Source organism: Rattus norvegicus, chromosome 4, assembly GCF_036323735.1.
Source record: "Rattus norvegicus strain BN/NHsdMcwi chromosome 4, GRCr8, whole genome shotgun sequence".
Lineage (NCBI taxonomy): Eukaryota > Metazoa > Chordata > Mammalia > Rodentia > Muridae > Rattus > Rattus norvegicus.
Genome location: NC_086022.1, coordinates 12,572,572 through 12,586,614, shown reverse-complemented (window position 1 = coordinate 12,586,614; position 14,043 = coordinate 12,572,572). Strand labels below are relative to the sequence as shown.

At 38.7% G+C, this 14,043-nt stretch overlaps 1 protein-coding gene across 11 annotated transcripts in view; it reads left to right on the top strand.

The window, feature by feature from the left end:
• Nucleotides 1-14,043, top strand: part of Kmt2e (lysine methyltransferase 2E) — a 104,760-nt gene that overhangs the window by 68,715 nt on the left and 22,002 nt on the right. For all 11 annotated transcript variants that reach the window (XR_010065633.1, XR_010065634.1, XM_063285953.1 and 8 more), the window contains 6 exons: nt 4,584-4,642; nt 6,269-6,441; nt 9,531-9,569; nt 11,510-11,740; nt 11,842-11,972; nt 13,828-13,945. Coding sequence is in view for 9 of the 11 variants with exons in the window: in XM_063285953.1 (XP_063142023.1) it covers nt 4,584-4,642; nt 6,269-6,441; nt 9,531-9,569; nt 11,510-11,740; nt 11,842-11,972; nt 13,828-13,945 (751 nt within the window). In the remaining 2 variants the exon portion in view is untranslated. The remainder of the gene's footprint in view (nt 1-4,583; nt 4,643-6,268; nt 6,442-9,530; nt 9,570-11,509; nt 11,741-11,841; nt 11,973-13,827; nt 13,946-14,043) is intronic.

Sequence of the window (14,043 nt, the reverse complement as noted above, 5' to 3'; positions counted from 1 at the left end):
GCCAGGCCTGTCTAGGTTAACTGGTGAGCTGTAGGCAAATGAGAAGGTCTTATAGGAAGTAGTGCTCCTGGGATGACACTGGGACTTGTTTTCTGCCCTCTACACGCATGTACACCTCTGTGCTCACAAACGGATGTGTATAACGCTGAAGTAGTAACTGCAAAACACACCTCCTACTACAGCAAAAGAGCACAAAGCTCACGTGTGCTCCTGCTTCAGTAATTACCAACAGCTTTGTCTATATAGATCAAGATAAAATATATGCAGGTTTGACATGGGGCACACACCTTTAATTCTAGTACTCGGGAAGCAGAGGCAGGCAGATCTCTGAGTTTGAGCCGAGGCAGTTTACAGACCAAGTTCTAGGACTGCCACAGCTACACAGAGCAATGCTGTTTTGAAAAACAAAAAAGCAAAGTATAAAACACATGAATTTATATTTATAATTGCAGTTCAGATTAAGAATATAAAATTCTGGGGTTGGGGATTTAGCTCAGTGGTAGAGCACTTGCCTAGGAAGCGCAAGGCCCTGGGTTTGGTCCCCAGCTCCGAAAAAAAAAGAACCAAAAAAAAAAAAAAAAGAATATAAAATTCTGTTTTTCATCATCTGCATATTTTATAGCACATTTGGATGTATATCTTTTTATCCAAGGTCTCAACAAGACAAGAATTATTTAATTAGAATGTCATAATTACTCACTTGATTAATTCCATAAAATAATTATAGTAACTACAACACTTAACACATTAATATAATTATGTAAAGCAGTTTAGAACTTTTATCCTTTGTGGACCATATTACAAAGGGATATTGTATCAACCTATATGCTGCCAGGGGCATGTTGATGGCTGTGCTCTGTGCTGCTACTTGAGGTCATGTTGATGATGTCTGTGGTCCATGGGGCCATGTACATGTCCATGTTTTATGCTGCCGCTGGAGGCCACGTTGATGTCTGGTGTCTGGTGTCTCTTACGGTCGGTGATGCCACTGGGGACCACAAAAACTTAGTAGCTGACATGGCCCATGCTGCTTCTGGAAGCTGTGTAGACATCCATGGTCCTTGCTGCCCTTGGCTGTGACAGGCAGGGAATCTTCCTCTGTAGTCTCAAAGGAAGACTCAACTCATAACGGAGAGTGAGAGGAATGGAGGGCTTCTGGGACAGCCTCTCTTCATTCCCCAAGAAAAGGGGACACTGCCTATCCAGGAGGCCTGTAAAGAAAGTACTTACAACGTGTGACAAAGATACTTAGGCGCGGCTCTTCACAGTTGATGCCTTCTGGCAACAGTGGGGAAGGAAGAACTCAGTTATCTTTAAGGGGCCAGCCACTGGGAGTTGGATCATGCTCCAGTGGGCAGAACAACTTCGACTTGTATTTTTTTCTCTTTTGGTGGGAGGGTACAAGAGTGGGCAGCAGTGGAAAGCCTGTGTGATTAGGTTGCTTTTATGAAGTTCCCAAATAATCAATAAAATATTATGCTGGGAAAAATCATTTTATTGTACTTAAAGTCTCTTGAAAAGAATGTCACTGTGTAGTTATGATACTAACTAGTTACACACTCAGGTTGCTTAGATTATTAGTTTCATTTGCACCATTAGTCTTATTTTGCATTTCTAAATTTAACTTTAATTGCAGATTTACATAAAATCATACAGATAACTTGTGTATCCTTACTTACCTGTTTATAGTAAGACCATCTTGTGGAGCTGTTTGTGACTGTTATCATTAGCTGTTCACGTTTGGATATCACTAAATAGAATAGTCAGCATTGCAAGGGTTCTTCATCCTGCCCTTATCCCTCTCTTCCTAGCCTCTAGCACCCACTAACTGATACTCATTTTCATAACTTTGTTATTTTAAGAATAGGAATCATATGCTTTTGTACTCATTGTAATTCCCTGAGAGCCATTTAATTTGCTTCATGCTCCATTACATTCTTTCCCATTGTTGGTATATTATCTGGTATGTATGTATCATGGTCTATTGACAAACTAGCATGGGAGTTTATTTCTTTTGCTTTCCTTTTGAGTGCAAACTTAAAATTTTTCCATGCCAAAACAAGTATAACTCAACTGTATGAAAGTTGTGTTTAGTGCAACAGTGTTTAGAATGTGTTTTGTTGGGGTTTCCCTTTAATCCCAGCATTCGGGAGGTAGACACAGATGAATCTCTGTGAGTCTGAAGCCAGTCTGGTCTACAGAACAAGTTGTAGGGCAGTGTGTTGAGACACTGTCTCAAACAACAAAATGTTTTTTAAAAATAGAAGAAGAAATTATAAGGACTGAGTGTGGGTAGAACATTTATTTAGTATGTGCAGTGCCCTGGTTCCCAGGACTGACTGGATGAATGAGTGAATGAACGAACGAACGAACAAATGAATGAACACTAAGAATGTGTGAAGAATCCTATTGGGTTAGGCTGCTTTCTTGAGAGTCTTTACAGGCTAGGCTGCTTCTACCTCACAAGTACTGAGTTATAGAGATACACTATTACCCATGGGTCCAGTTATCCAGTTAGTTGTTAGTGTTAAGAATTGCTCTTTAAAAACTTAACTTTTGGGTTGGGGATTTAGCTCAGTGGGCTGGGTTTGATCCTCAGCTCTGGAAAAAAAAAAGACTAAAAAGAGAATTAAAAAAAAAACTTAACTTTTGCAGTTACACAGTTCATTTTAAGAAATAATTGTACTAGAGTCAAATATATAACAGAGTATTCGAGTAGGTGTAAATTCTGACTTAGCCTTTCTACTACAGGCCCTCTTGAGACTTGAGCTTTCCTTCCTCTGCTTCCTTTCTTACTTACAGACACAGGTTTGTGTAGGCTCTTTTCCTACTTAGGGAAGCAGGAGTGTTAGATACAGAGTATTTGCCACATTTCCATTCTTCCAAACATGCTGAAGAGCACTTCATAGCAGGATAGAGATTAATTTCTCTCTTCAAGAACTCTTTTATATCCCGTGATTTATTCTAGTCATTTTTGGTGACCGTTTGTTTCTAGTCTTTTATGATAATGTTCATCTATCTATAAGCTTGCTTGTATATGGCTATACCCCCTCCAGAATAAGTGGTGTAGTTTTGTATGCCATCAACGTGGATAAACAAGCCTGTTTTCTCAATCTTCTCAATAGAGAATTGACAGGCTTGGAGTTAGTCGATTTACTTAGGTAAGAAATACCAGCTTCACCATGGTTTTACTTGAAATTTCTTATCATGAGTAAAGTTTTTGACTTTATGGTAACTGTTAGTCTTTTGATAGACAGTTTTACCTAATTATTTTTTGTTTTTCTGAGGTAAGAGTATTAACAGCATATACATGTCAGCCCTGAATTCCCTACATAGCCCAAGCCTACTTGAAACTTGAATCTTTCTGCTGCAGTTTGGAAGGGCTGGGATTACAGCCATGTTTGACCTTGTCTACCTTAAGGGATTTTGATGGAGCAGTGTCTGTTGATTAATTCCAAAAGAATTAGTTACAACTCACTTAAGCTGTGAATTAAAAGGGTAGTCAGCTGGGAGCTTCTTACTGCCACGCTGTGGCTGTGGCTGTGGCTGTGCTGAGAGCCTAGCCACAGGTCCTAGTGCATATGAATGCATATCCTTTGTGACTTTATAAATAACACTCTAGTCTAGAGCCCTACAGCCCGGCTGCAGTCCCTCCTACGAGAGTAATGTAGTGTGTGTGGTTTCTCTGTACAGTAGAGAATTAGCTCCTTTTGTCTCTTCTCTTTCTCCTCTTTCCTTCTTTTGTTAATTTCATCCTTTCTTTCCTTCTTCCCAACTCTTCCTCTCCCCTCCTTGAGATATGGTCTCACTGTGTGGCTTGGCTGGTCTGGAACTTCCTTATGTAGACCAGGCTGGCCTCAAACTCACAGATGTTCTCCTAGCTCTGCTTCCCACCATGCTTGGCAGTTCTTATTAAGAGTGGAAGTGATTATTTTGAAGGAATTTTTAAAAACTGGTTATACTGGTCTTAATTCAAAATAAAAACCATGGTAAGCTGTGGCATAGGGGCATCCGCCTTAATCCTGGCACTCGGGAGGCAGGAGCGCACGTGCTAGCATGCCCTTAATCCCAGCACTGGAGGCAGAGGCCTGCGGGTCTCTAAGGACTTCTAAGAGTGGAAATGCATGGGGTGGCTTACAACTGTAATCCCAGGACAGAGCAGCTGAGACAGAGTTAGAAGCAATTTCGGCTACTTAGTGAGACCCTGAGACCCTATCTAAAAGTAAACAGTATAAATAAATCATGGAAGTAATTTAAGGCATACTAATATACTATCATACATTTACTTAAAACATTTTGTGGTTTTTAATTATAGTTGCTAATTGGATTTATTTTAAGATCTTTTTTGCTATAAATTAAATGTGCTCACTTGGTGAACATTTTCTTAATAGAAAGGAATGGATTAACACTGGTACTACTGTTCTAGTGTGTGTATAGTCATATATAATCTATCAGGCAAAGGGTGCTGCATATACTTTATATCCATTCACTAAGAACATAAGAAAGATTGAAATCACATGTAAACATCTTCATAGCTAAGCTTATGGCAGTTTGATGAGTAACGCGTTACTGTTTTGATATAGGAGTTTGGATAAAGAGAGGGCAGTGCTACTGCAACGCCGGAAAAGAGAAAATATGTCAGGTATGTAAAAAAGACCTGCTGTAAATTCAAATTACTGTGTTTAGAAACTAAGTGGTCTGAACATTTTTAACTAGATATAAAAACACTGATTTTAAAAAATTAAAAGAAAATTTTTTATGTGCATGAGTAGTTTGCCTACATGTATGTTTGTGTAGCATGTGTGCCTGGTGCCCACAGAAACCAGAAAAGGAGGGTGCATTGGGTGTCCTAAAACTGAAGTTATAGATAGTTATGAGTCCCACACGCATGCTGGGAATTGAACCTTAGTCCTCTGGAAGAACAGCTAATACTCATAACTCAGAGCTGTCTCTCCAGCCTCCAATGCCTTATTAATGTATTTTGACTGTGTATCTTCATTATAATCTTGGTATAGACCTTCGAGTACAGAATATGCATGCTCATATTTTAAGAACATAACAACCAGAGCAAGTAAATAAAAAGCTTAAATCACCTTTTGTTCTTACATCTTTAAAGAAGTAAAATATGTTGGTTGGAATAATGATCCATTAACATACAATGTAAAATAGTAATTTTTTTTAATTTTTAGGATACCATTTTTAATACTCTGTATATGCTGTAATTTTTATGTTTAGGGTTCTTCTTTGAATTTGTTTTTGCTTTTGTAGATAGGCTCTTCTATGCAGCCCATGTTGACCTGGCTCCCTTGCCTAGGCTGGTCTGATCGGACTTAGTTATGTAATACACAATGTGGGCTTGTCTCACAACATGTGATTCTTTCTCTCCCCCTTTTTTTGGGGGGGGAGGCAGGGCAGTGGGGGTTGGGTTCTTGTTGTTGTGGTTTTGGGTTTTTTTTTGTTTTTTGTTTTTTTTCCCGAGACAGAATGTCTCTGTGTAGTTCTGGCTGTTCTGGAACTCTCACTATAGATCAGAGAGGCCTGGAATTCACTCTGCCTCGGAGTGCTGGGATTAACGGCATGCCAGCATGTGAACTCTTGCCACCCAAGTGTGGGGGTTAAAGCAGATGCCACTATGCCACACTTGCCGTGTTTTAACTTTGGGTCAGGACAACAAGTTTTAAATAGTTACTTGTTTATTCGGCCCTTACTCTTTGGTGGACATTGTGGGTTGTTTCTAATTGTTTTGTTTTGTTGTTATGAAAAGTTCCTTTGATTAAGCAATGGTGCTTAAGATTGCTTTTGTGCTATAGAATGACAGGGTTAAACTTTTAAGTGAATATATAATTTTTATAGGTATGACCCTAAAAAATTTGAGTTCTGTTAGTAGTGTGTACTAGTACCTGTTTCCCCAGAACAGTGGGTGTGTCCTCAGACATCCTTTATGATTTAGTGTGTCTAAGAAAAGCATTTAGGCCCTGGAGAGATGGCTCAGTGGTTAAGAGCACCAACTGCTCTTCCAGAGGTCCTGAGTTCAAATCCCAGCAGCCACATGATGGCTCACAACCATCTGTAATGAGATCTGATATCCTCTTCTGGTGTGTCTGAGGACAGCTACAGTGTCTTTAAAACAAGCATTTAGTTTGTATTTTGGTTTCAAGTGATTGACTGAAGTGAGAAAATGAATTTATGCTTTTCGGGTGGAGTGTTGCTTTCTTATTCTGCTTAAAACAGGAGTATTAAAGTGTGCTGACTTTGTTTTTCATTGAAGATGGTGACACCAGTGCAACTGAAAGTGGCGATGAGGTCCCCGTGGAATTATACACTGCATTCCAGCACACTCCAACTTCAATCACCTTAGCTGCTTCCAGAGCCCCCAAGGTCACTGATAAGAGGAGGAAAAAAAGTGGGGAGAAAGAACAAAACTTTCCAAAATGTAAAAAAGTACGTGTTTGCCCTTTTATTTCAGATAAGTAGATAAGAGCTGGTAGGAAGCTGAGCGACAGGCAAGGCAGGAGTGCATGGAGAGCATGCACGGCAGGAATATCAAACAAGTTTGTATTTTAAAATGTTAAGCAATCTTATTTAAAAATTGCAGTGTATTTAAAGACTGGCATGGACGACAAGAAACATTGCTCATTGCTTTGGAATTACTGTTCTGATGAGACGAATGACAAACATTGTAAATGCTTAAGTGAATCAAAACAGACTGAAAACAGAAATAATAGCCTTACATTTAATAATTTACTAGGTAAGGCAGGCAGCATATGATGATTACTTATAACTGCTTGTAACTTTGAAAAATGTCCATTTTTAATAAAGGCTTCCTAATTGCTGAATGCTTTATTTGATATGGGACCACAAAGATCCAATGGCAGGCAACCTTTATACACTAACGTGTCATTAGTTTGTTAGTAACACATCCTCTGTGATGGCAAGTGAGGTCACAGTAAGACATTTTATCAAGTATTTTTCTGTGTTTTGATGTTGAAACATACACTATTATTACTGTCATTCAAACATACCCATCATTAGGTTACAGTTGCCTACAGGAACATAGTCTGTAGGGTTTTAGCCAGGATCAGGAACTGTGCCATGTGTAGCATAGGTTAGACCAGATCTTGTAAACCTGTGTACGTGTACTCTGTCCTTATACAATAAGGACACAAGAGCTTAGTAGTGCAGCTCTAGTAGCGTGCCCCTGCTAACCAGTGTGAAAATGTCTTCACATAGGTAAGCGGACTTTTCCTATCGAGTCATTGTTAGTGAAGGATGGAATTGCATTTACCCGGCGTACACAGCTGTTTCTACTGTCACCAACAGTTGGTTGCCCCATTTCTACCACGCTGCTTATCTCACCCTTTGAAACAGGCTTGCACCTTTTTCTCTTTTCCACTGAGCCAACAGGAGTGTTGATTTTTCTCCAGCAAATACAAATACAGTCTGGCAGTGGCCTTGAGCCTTTTTATGTTAATACTCAACCCCATTTTACCATACTTTGCTCATCTCTGCAGTTCTCACAAGGGATGGCATGTCTTTTCCTGGCTGTGTAGGTCCGAGCTTTGTTCACAGTGCAGTAGCTCACGGATGGCGTAGTTAACTGAGCCTGCGGGCACTGTGCTTGCTGACACTATCACTTTGTTATTGCATAAACGTTACTTAGACATTTGATCTGACATTTATTTTACACAGTTTGGTTTAATAAAGCGTAGATTGTGTTTTCTTTGGGTGAAATCACAAGTGAATATTCAAAATTAATTAAGCCTGGGTCTCGGTTGTATCATTTATCTTAGAATTTTGCTGTATATAATATTAAGTACTTCCCCAGACATTGTCATTAGTACTTGACAGCAGTTATAGAGTTAAGAAAATCTAAGAACCGGGCATAAAACTCCTCACTGTGTGTTAGGTTTTTTTTTTTTTTTTTTTTTTTTTTTTAGTTTTTTATTAGATATATTTCTTTACTTACATTTCAAATGTTATTCCCCTTCCCAGTTTCCTGTCCATAAGTTCCCATCTCCTTCCTTCCCCTCCCCCCATACAGGTATCCCCCCTCCATCCCCCTTACTCCTCCCCCCATATTCCCCTGCCCTGGGGGTCCAACCTTGGCTTCCCCTTCCACTGGTGCCCTTACTAGGCTATTCTAGTAATTGTATAACTATTCTAACTACCTATGCAGTTGGAGCCCAGGGTCAGTCCATGTATATAGTCTTTTGGTAGTGGCTTAGTCCCTGGAAGCTCTGGTTGGTTGGCATTGTTAGCTTTTAATATGGGGTCAGTGTCCAATAAAAATATGTAGCAAAAGAATATAGGTTACTTTGTACTCAACCCACTCTTATTTAGTTCATTTATTGAATTAGTTATAAATTTTTGAAGAGTTAACTGTTTTAGAATATTTATAAAATCCAAATAAGGTATTGTTAGTACTTTAGTAATTCTAGTTTGATATGAAGTGTTAACACTGACACACATTAAAGGTGTTCACTGTGACTGCCTTATAAGGAAAGGTTCAGTGACAGAGAGCACAGATTATTTTTTGAGTGTCCCCATATTGAAAATCTGAAATAATTGTTAGAAAGTTTTAAAATTACAACATTCTAGATTTTGAATTATGATTTTCAAATTACAGTTTAATCTAAAATCTGTCAATAGAAAAACAGTCTGAAAGACTTCTAGGCTCAAGGATAAGAGATGCTCAACCTGTATCATTTTCCTTTTCCAAAGAGTCAACAGAGAAGTAGCTCTTCCCCAACAGACAGTGTTGTCTTGGAATTTAACCCAGTGGTTAAGTAAGCTAATGAGAAGAACTTGGGACATCCCACCTAGTTTCAAGTCCTCACTCTTTTTGTTGTTTTGTTTCTAAGACAGAATCTTACTGTGTAGTCTTACCTGCCTCTGCCTTAGTCCCGAGATTCAAAGCTCTGCCATTGGGTGCCTCAGACAGCATTCTCCTTTGTGTTTCCTTCTACACCACACTTGTCTTATCTTCCTTGATATTGTGTGTGTGTGTGTGTGTGTGTGTGTGTGTGTGTGTGTGTGTGTGTGTGTGTCTGTCTGGTGGTCTGTCTCAGCATAGACAATATAATAATACTTAGACTCTGAAATCTGTAATCGAATTTAGTCTTTGATAATCAAATTTATTCTCAATAGCTCTATTGAGTTTTCTGTTGAAATATCTTAGTATTATCTTTAATCTTTTTGTTATTTCAAATTTAGTCCAAGTCCCCACTGTCGTGTAGTATAGCAATCACCTCACCTATATAATTGATACCTGCAATTTGATGATTATAATATTTAGCACATAGAATATTTGGAAGTTTTTATCTTAGCACTTCCTTTTGTTCTAAATAGTTAAAATTATATTTGTAGTAGACTTTTGGTGTAACTGTCTGTTCACCTCATCTTTGCCATTGTTCTAGCTTTATTGTTCTTGCCAGGTTATTTCATTTCAGCAGAATGCTTTAATGAACAGTTGATTCTTACTATTTATATTGAAGGTGGAAAAGACTAATTCAATCCCATGCTTATTTTAGGCATTTCGTGAAGGATCTAGGAAATCATCAAGGGTTAAGGTAAATATATTAAATTAAGGCATTCCTGTTAACTCGTGCTAAACCAAGAGCTTTGTAGTCGCTGCTTGTTTATATTGGGCTTTCTATGCTGTGTGGTCTGGTAACTCATTGCTTTTATAAGAAGTAAAAGACCCTTAAAGTTCTGAATAGATTAATAAATCAATTTTTGATAGTTTATCGATGTTGTTACAACATTAATAAAAAGAGGGTGAAATATAAATGTAAATATTACAGTTGGAATAATTGGAATTCCATTTGTCATTGTATTGCACTTTTCTGGTACTACAAAAGTGTAGAGGTGCATTGAAAATTGCACAACTGGATTTCTGAGTTAGTCGAGCTGAACATTGTGCTCTAAAACCACCATAACCTCTCACTGTGAATACAGACTAGTCACGTGGACCTTGAATTAATTGCTAGCAGACATCCTCAAGGTTTTGGATGTTCAAATGACCACCAGAACCAAGGCTCTTCATCCCTACTTTTCCCCATAAACATAGGTTTTACTTAGAAACAGTTAACCTTTATTATATAATAAAGTGACTGGGAATTTGGAAATTTCGTCAACCTTAAATAACAACCCTTTTAGCTTGAAAGCATTACAACTCCAGTAATTCTTGAATAAAATTTACAAGACTGAAAAGCTATAAAAGAGCTGAATTAAATATGTATTATATATGTCAAGTTATTAATATTTTATTGCAGGCACAAAGATAATTTTAAAATGTAAGATATTTCTTTAGCACATAATGTGACTCACAAAATCTTTTCTTTGGCAAAGAACTGATCAATAATGAAATAATATATATGTGTTTATATATATAAATGATAACCATTTAACATATTCTAATATATTTTTTTGTAATGCTGGTCATTTCAGTTAGGGCCTTTTACATACTAGGTAAGCATTCTGTCGCTGAGCTCCATCCCCAGTGCCACATAAAATATCAATTGACATTTTCCCATCAGATAGATGATTAGCCTATTACAGTGTATTGTTCATTGTAGAAAATAACTGTGATAAAGATTATATTTCTGAGGCACAGTTTTAGTAATGTACTGTTCGGGTACTCTTCCCCCAAAACCCATTTTCCCCAGTGCTGGACACTGAAGGATGCTTTGTGCATGCTAGAGAGACACTGACCACTGAGCTGTACACGCGCCCTCTTGTCACTTGTTATTTTGGGGACAGGGTCTCACTATGTTACCCACGGCTGACCTCGACCTCACTGTGCCCTGAACTTAATCCTGTTACCTCAGCATTCTTAATAGCTGGAGTTTGCAGGCCTGCCTTACCAGACAGAATTGATTGGTAAATAGAGAGATGGCTCAGTGTTTTAGGAGTACACACAGATTTATTGACATTAAAATGAACAAGTTTGCTTCTATGAAGTGGGTATTGGAAGTCTGTAGAATCTGAAGTTTCACGTGCTGGCTGTTTTTTGTTGTTTTCGTTTTGTTTTGGACACTAGCTGAGATTGATCCAAATTTTAAGTGTTTAATCTGATGTCCTTAAATCGGCTACCATAGTGATATTGACATGTGGAGTTTTGCACTTTCAGTGTCACTCGGTTTTTATCAGTTTCCATTTTATGTTCCTGGTGTGTAGTATAAAATTTTAACAGGCTGATTTATGACCTTTTAATTTGAATCAACTTAGGCGGTCATTATAGCTTTACATTCTTTTTTTTTTTTTTTTTTTTTTTTTTTTTTGGTTCTTTTTTTCGGAGCTGGGGACCGAACCCAGGGCCTTGCGCTTCCTAGGCAAGCGCTCTACCACTGAGCTAAATCCCCAGCCCCTACATTCTTTTTTTTTATAAATTGAGTGTGTGTGTGTGTGTGTGTGTGTGTGTGTGTGTGTGTGTGTGTGTGCGCACGCGCACGTGAGCGTGTGCCTGTGCTTAAATTCAAAGAGTAATCCTGTTTTCCTATGACTTTAGGGTTCAGCACCAGAAATTGATCCTTCGTCTGATGGTTCAAATTTTGTATGGGAGACAAAAATCAAAGCATGGATGGATCGCTACGAAGAAGCAAATAATAACCAGTATAGCGAGGGCGTGCAGAGAGAGGCGCAAAGACTAGCGCAAAGACTCGGCAGTGGGAGTGACAGCAAAGACATGAGTAAACCAGAATTGAGTGTCAACAGCTCCCTCTTCAGACCTCCTGTAGAGGTGCGTGTCACCTGTCAAAACCGTAGAGCACCGCCTGTGTGTCATGCGTATCTTTAGACAGACTGAATAACTGATTTAACTCACATATTTACTGATTCTAGAGCCATATACAGAAGAATAAAAAAATTCTGAAATCTGCCAAAGACTTGCCTCCTGATGCACTTATCATTGAATACAGAGGAAAGTTTATGCTGAGAGAACAGTTTGAAGCAAATGGATATTTCTTTAAAAGGTATATTCAGTTTTTCATGTTCGCTTTTGAGAGTTAAAAGTTGGGGTTTTTAGATGTTTTCATTTTATAACCCCATTGGCCTGGAGCTTTTCCTTCTTACGGCTTTGACCTCTGAATTCTGCATTTACAGAGATGAGTTACCAATCCCAAGAAAACGAATATGTCTGTGTGCATGCACTCACATGCAGGATGTTTCGTGTATCTGTGTGTGTGTATTCCATGGCATCTGTGTGGAGGTCAGATGTCAGCCCTCACCTACCATCTTGTTAAGACAGACCGACTGACCAACTGTCTTTGTTGTTCACTCCAAGCTAGCTGGCCTGCCAAGCCTCCAGGGACTGCCCACCCTACACCTTTGATAGAGAAGCACTGGGATTCTACCTTGTCCTGCTGTACCTAGATAGCTTTGTAGATTATAATGAGCATTCCAACTCATAGGAGGGTCCTTACAATTGCATAGCAAGTATGTTTTACCCGTCAAACCATCTCTCTCATCCATCACTGAGGTTTTGACTGGGCCGAGATGCCTTGCATGACCACCCCCCCCCCCCACAACCACTCCCACCATGATCATTTCAGTATTTTAAAGTATAGTATGGTTGACACGGCAGTGATAACTTTTGAAGTATGTCAACATGTAAAGATCTATTTCATAGCCTCTTGCTTGTTTCTATATTGCTGAATTTAAAGTAAGCCACGTTGAATAAGTAAAAGTAGATAGCTTATAGGGTATCGGTCAGGAACTTTCATTCTCTAAGACTTTCAAGAACCTTGTCTCCCACTACCTAAGTCATAACACACACGCAACTGAAAAGAACGTGGCGGCTGAAGCTGAAACCCTTATCAGACAGGGTCAACTATGCCCCTGTGCCGATACTGCCACTCTTAGCTCCTGCTCGGCTGGTGCTGGGGTGTTTCCAGAGGCTTCTTTTGAGGTGTGGGATTCTTATGGAGAATTGATTTGATCTTCTGACCGCCATTCTTCTGAGAGGTATAGAAATGTCCTGCTGCCTTTAGGGAAATAAAAGTCTGTGCTGTTTACTACAGTAACATTATTAAAACATTATTAGTTTATTTATAATTTGAGTATTTTAAGCCACAAAAAATACATAAGACCTATGCCTCTTACATAGTGTATTTTATCTGAAATCTAGTATAAATCAGTTTTAACCACACCAGGAAATGGGACTTCAAATGCATGTAAAGGGAATGGGTTTTTGTTGGTTTTGTTTTTTGTTTTATTAATGTCTGCCAAAAAGGGGCTGGAGAGACAGCTCAACAGTTAAGAGCACTGGATGCTCTTCTAAAGGACATGTATTTGATCCCCAGTGCCCACATGGTGGCTTACAACCATCTAGAACTCCAGTTCCAGGGGATCCAAGGCCTTCCTCTAATTTTGTAGGTACCAGGCACACAGATAGTATGCAGATCTGTATAGGCAAAATACCCATACACAGCAAATAAAAATAAAGATTAAAAAACTTATTTTAAAAAATTTCTACATTCATTGCTTTTGATCAAGCAACTTGAGGTAGACACAAGTCTTATTTTTTCAAAGTAGTGAATTCTAGAGTCAGATTGCCCATATTCAAGTTCAAATGCTTGCTTTATTACCATGTCTTAGAAATGTCTTAATCTATTGTTTGGGGTTTTTTTGATCTTGTTTTATTTTGGGTTTTGTTCTTTTTACTTACTTGCCTCTAAAAGAATAACAAAAAAGTTTTGTTGTAGTTTGCTTGTCTGGTGACACTGGGGACTAAGTTGAGGACCTTGTTCCTGCAGGGCAAGCACTCTACAACAAGAGTATCTTCTCTAGCCCTGTTACACTAAGAGGTTGCAATATTTCTGTCTGTAGGCCATACCCTTTTGTTTTATTCTACTCCAAGTTCCATGGGCTAGAAATGTGTGTTGATGCAAGGACTTTTGGGAATGAGGCTCGATTCATCAGGCGTTCTTGTACACCGAATGCAGAGGTAAGCCTTATTGACATCTCAGGGGAAATAGGAGCACAAAGTATAAGTCTTCTTGCACATAAACACTCTTTAATCATGGGTGTATTTTACTTTATCCA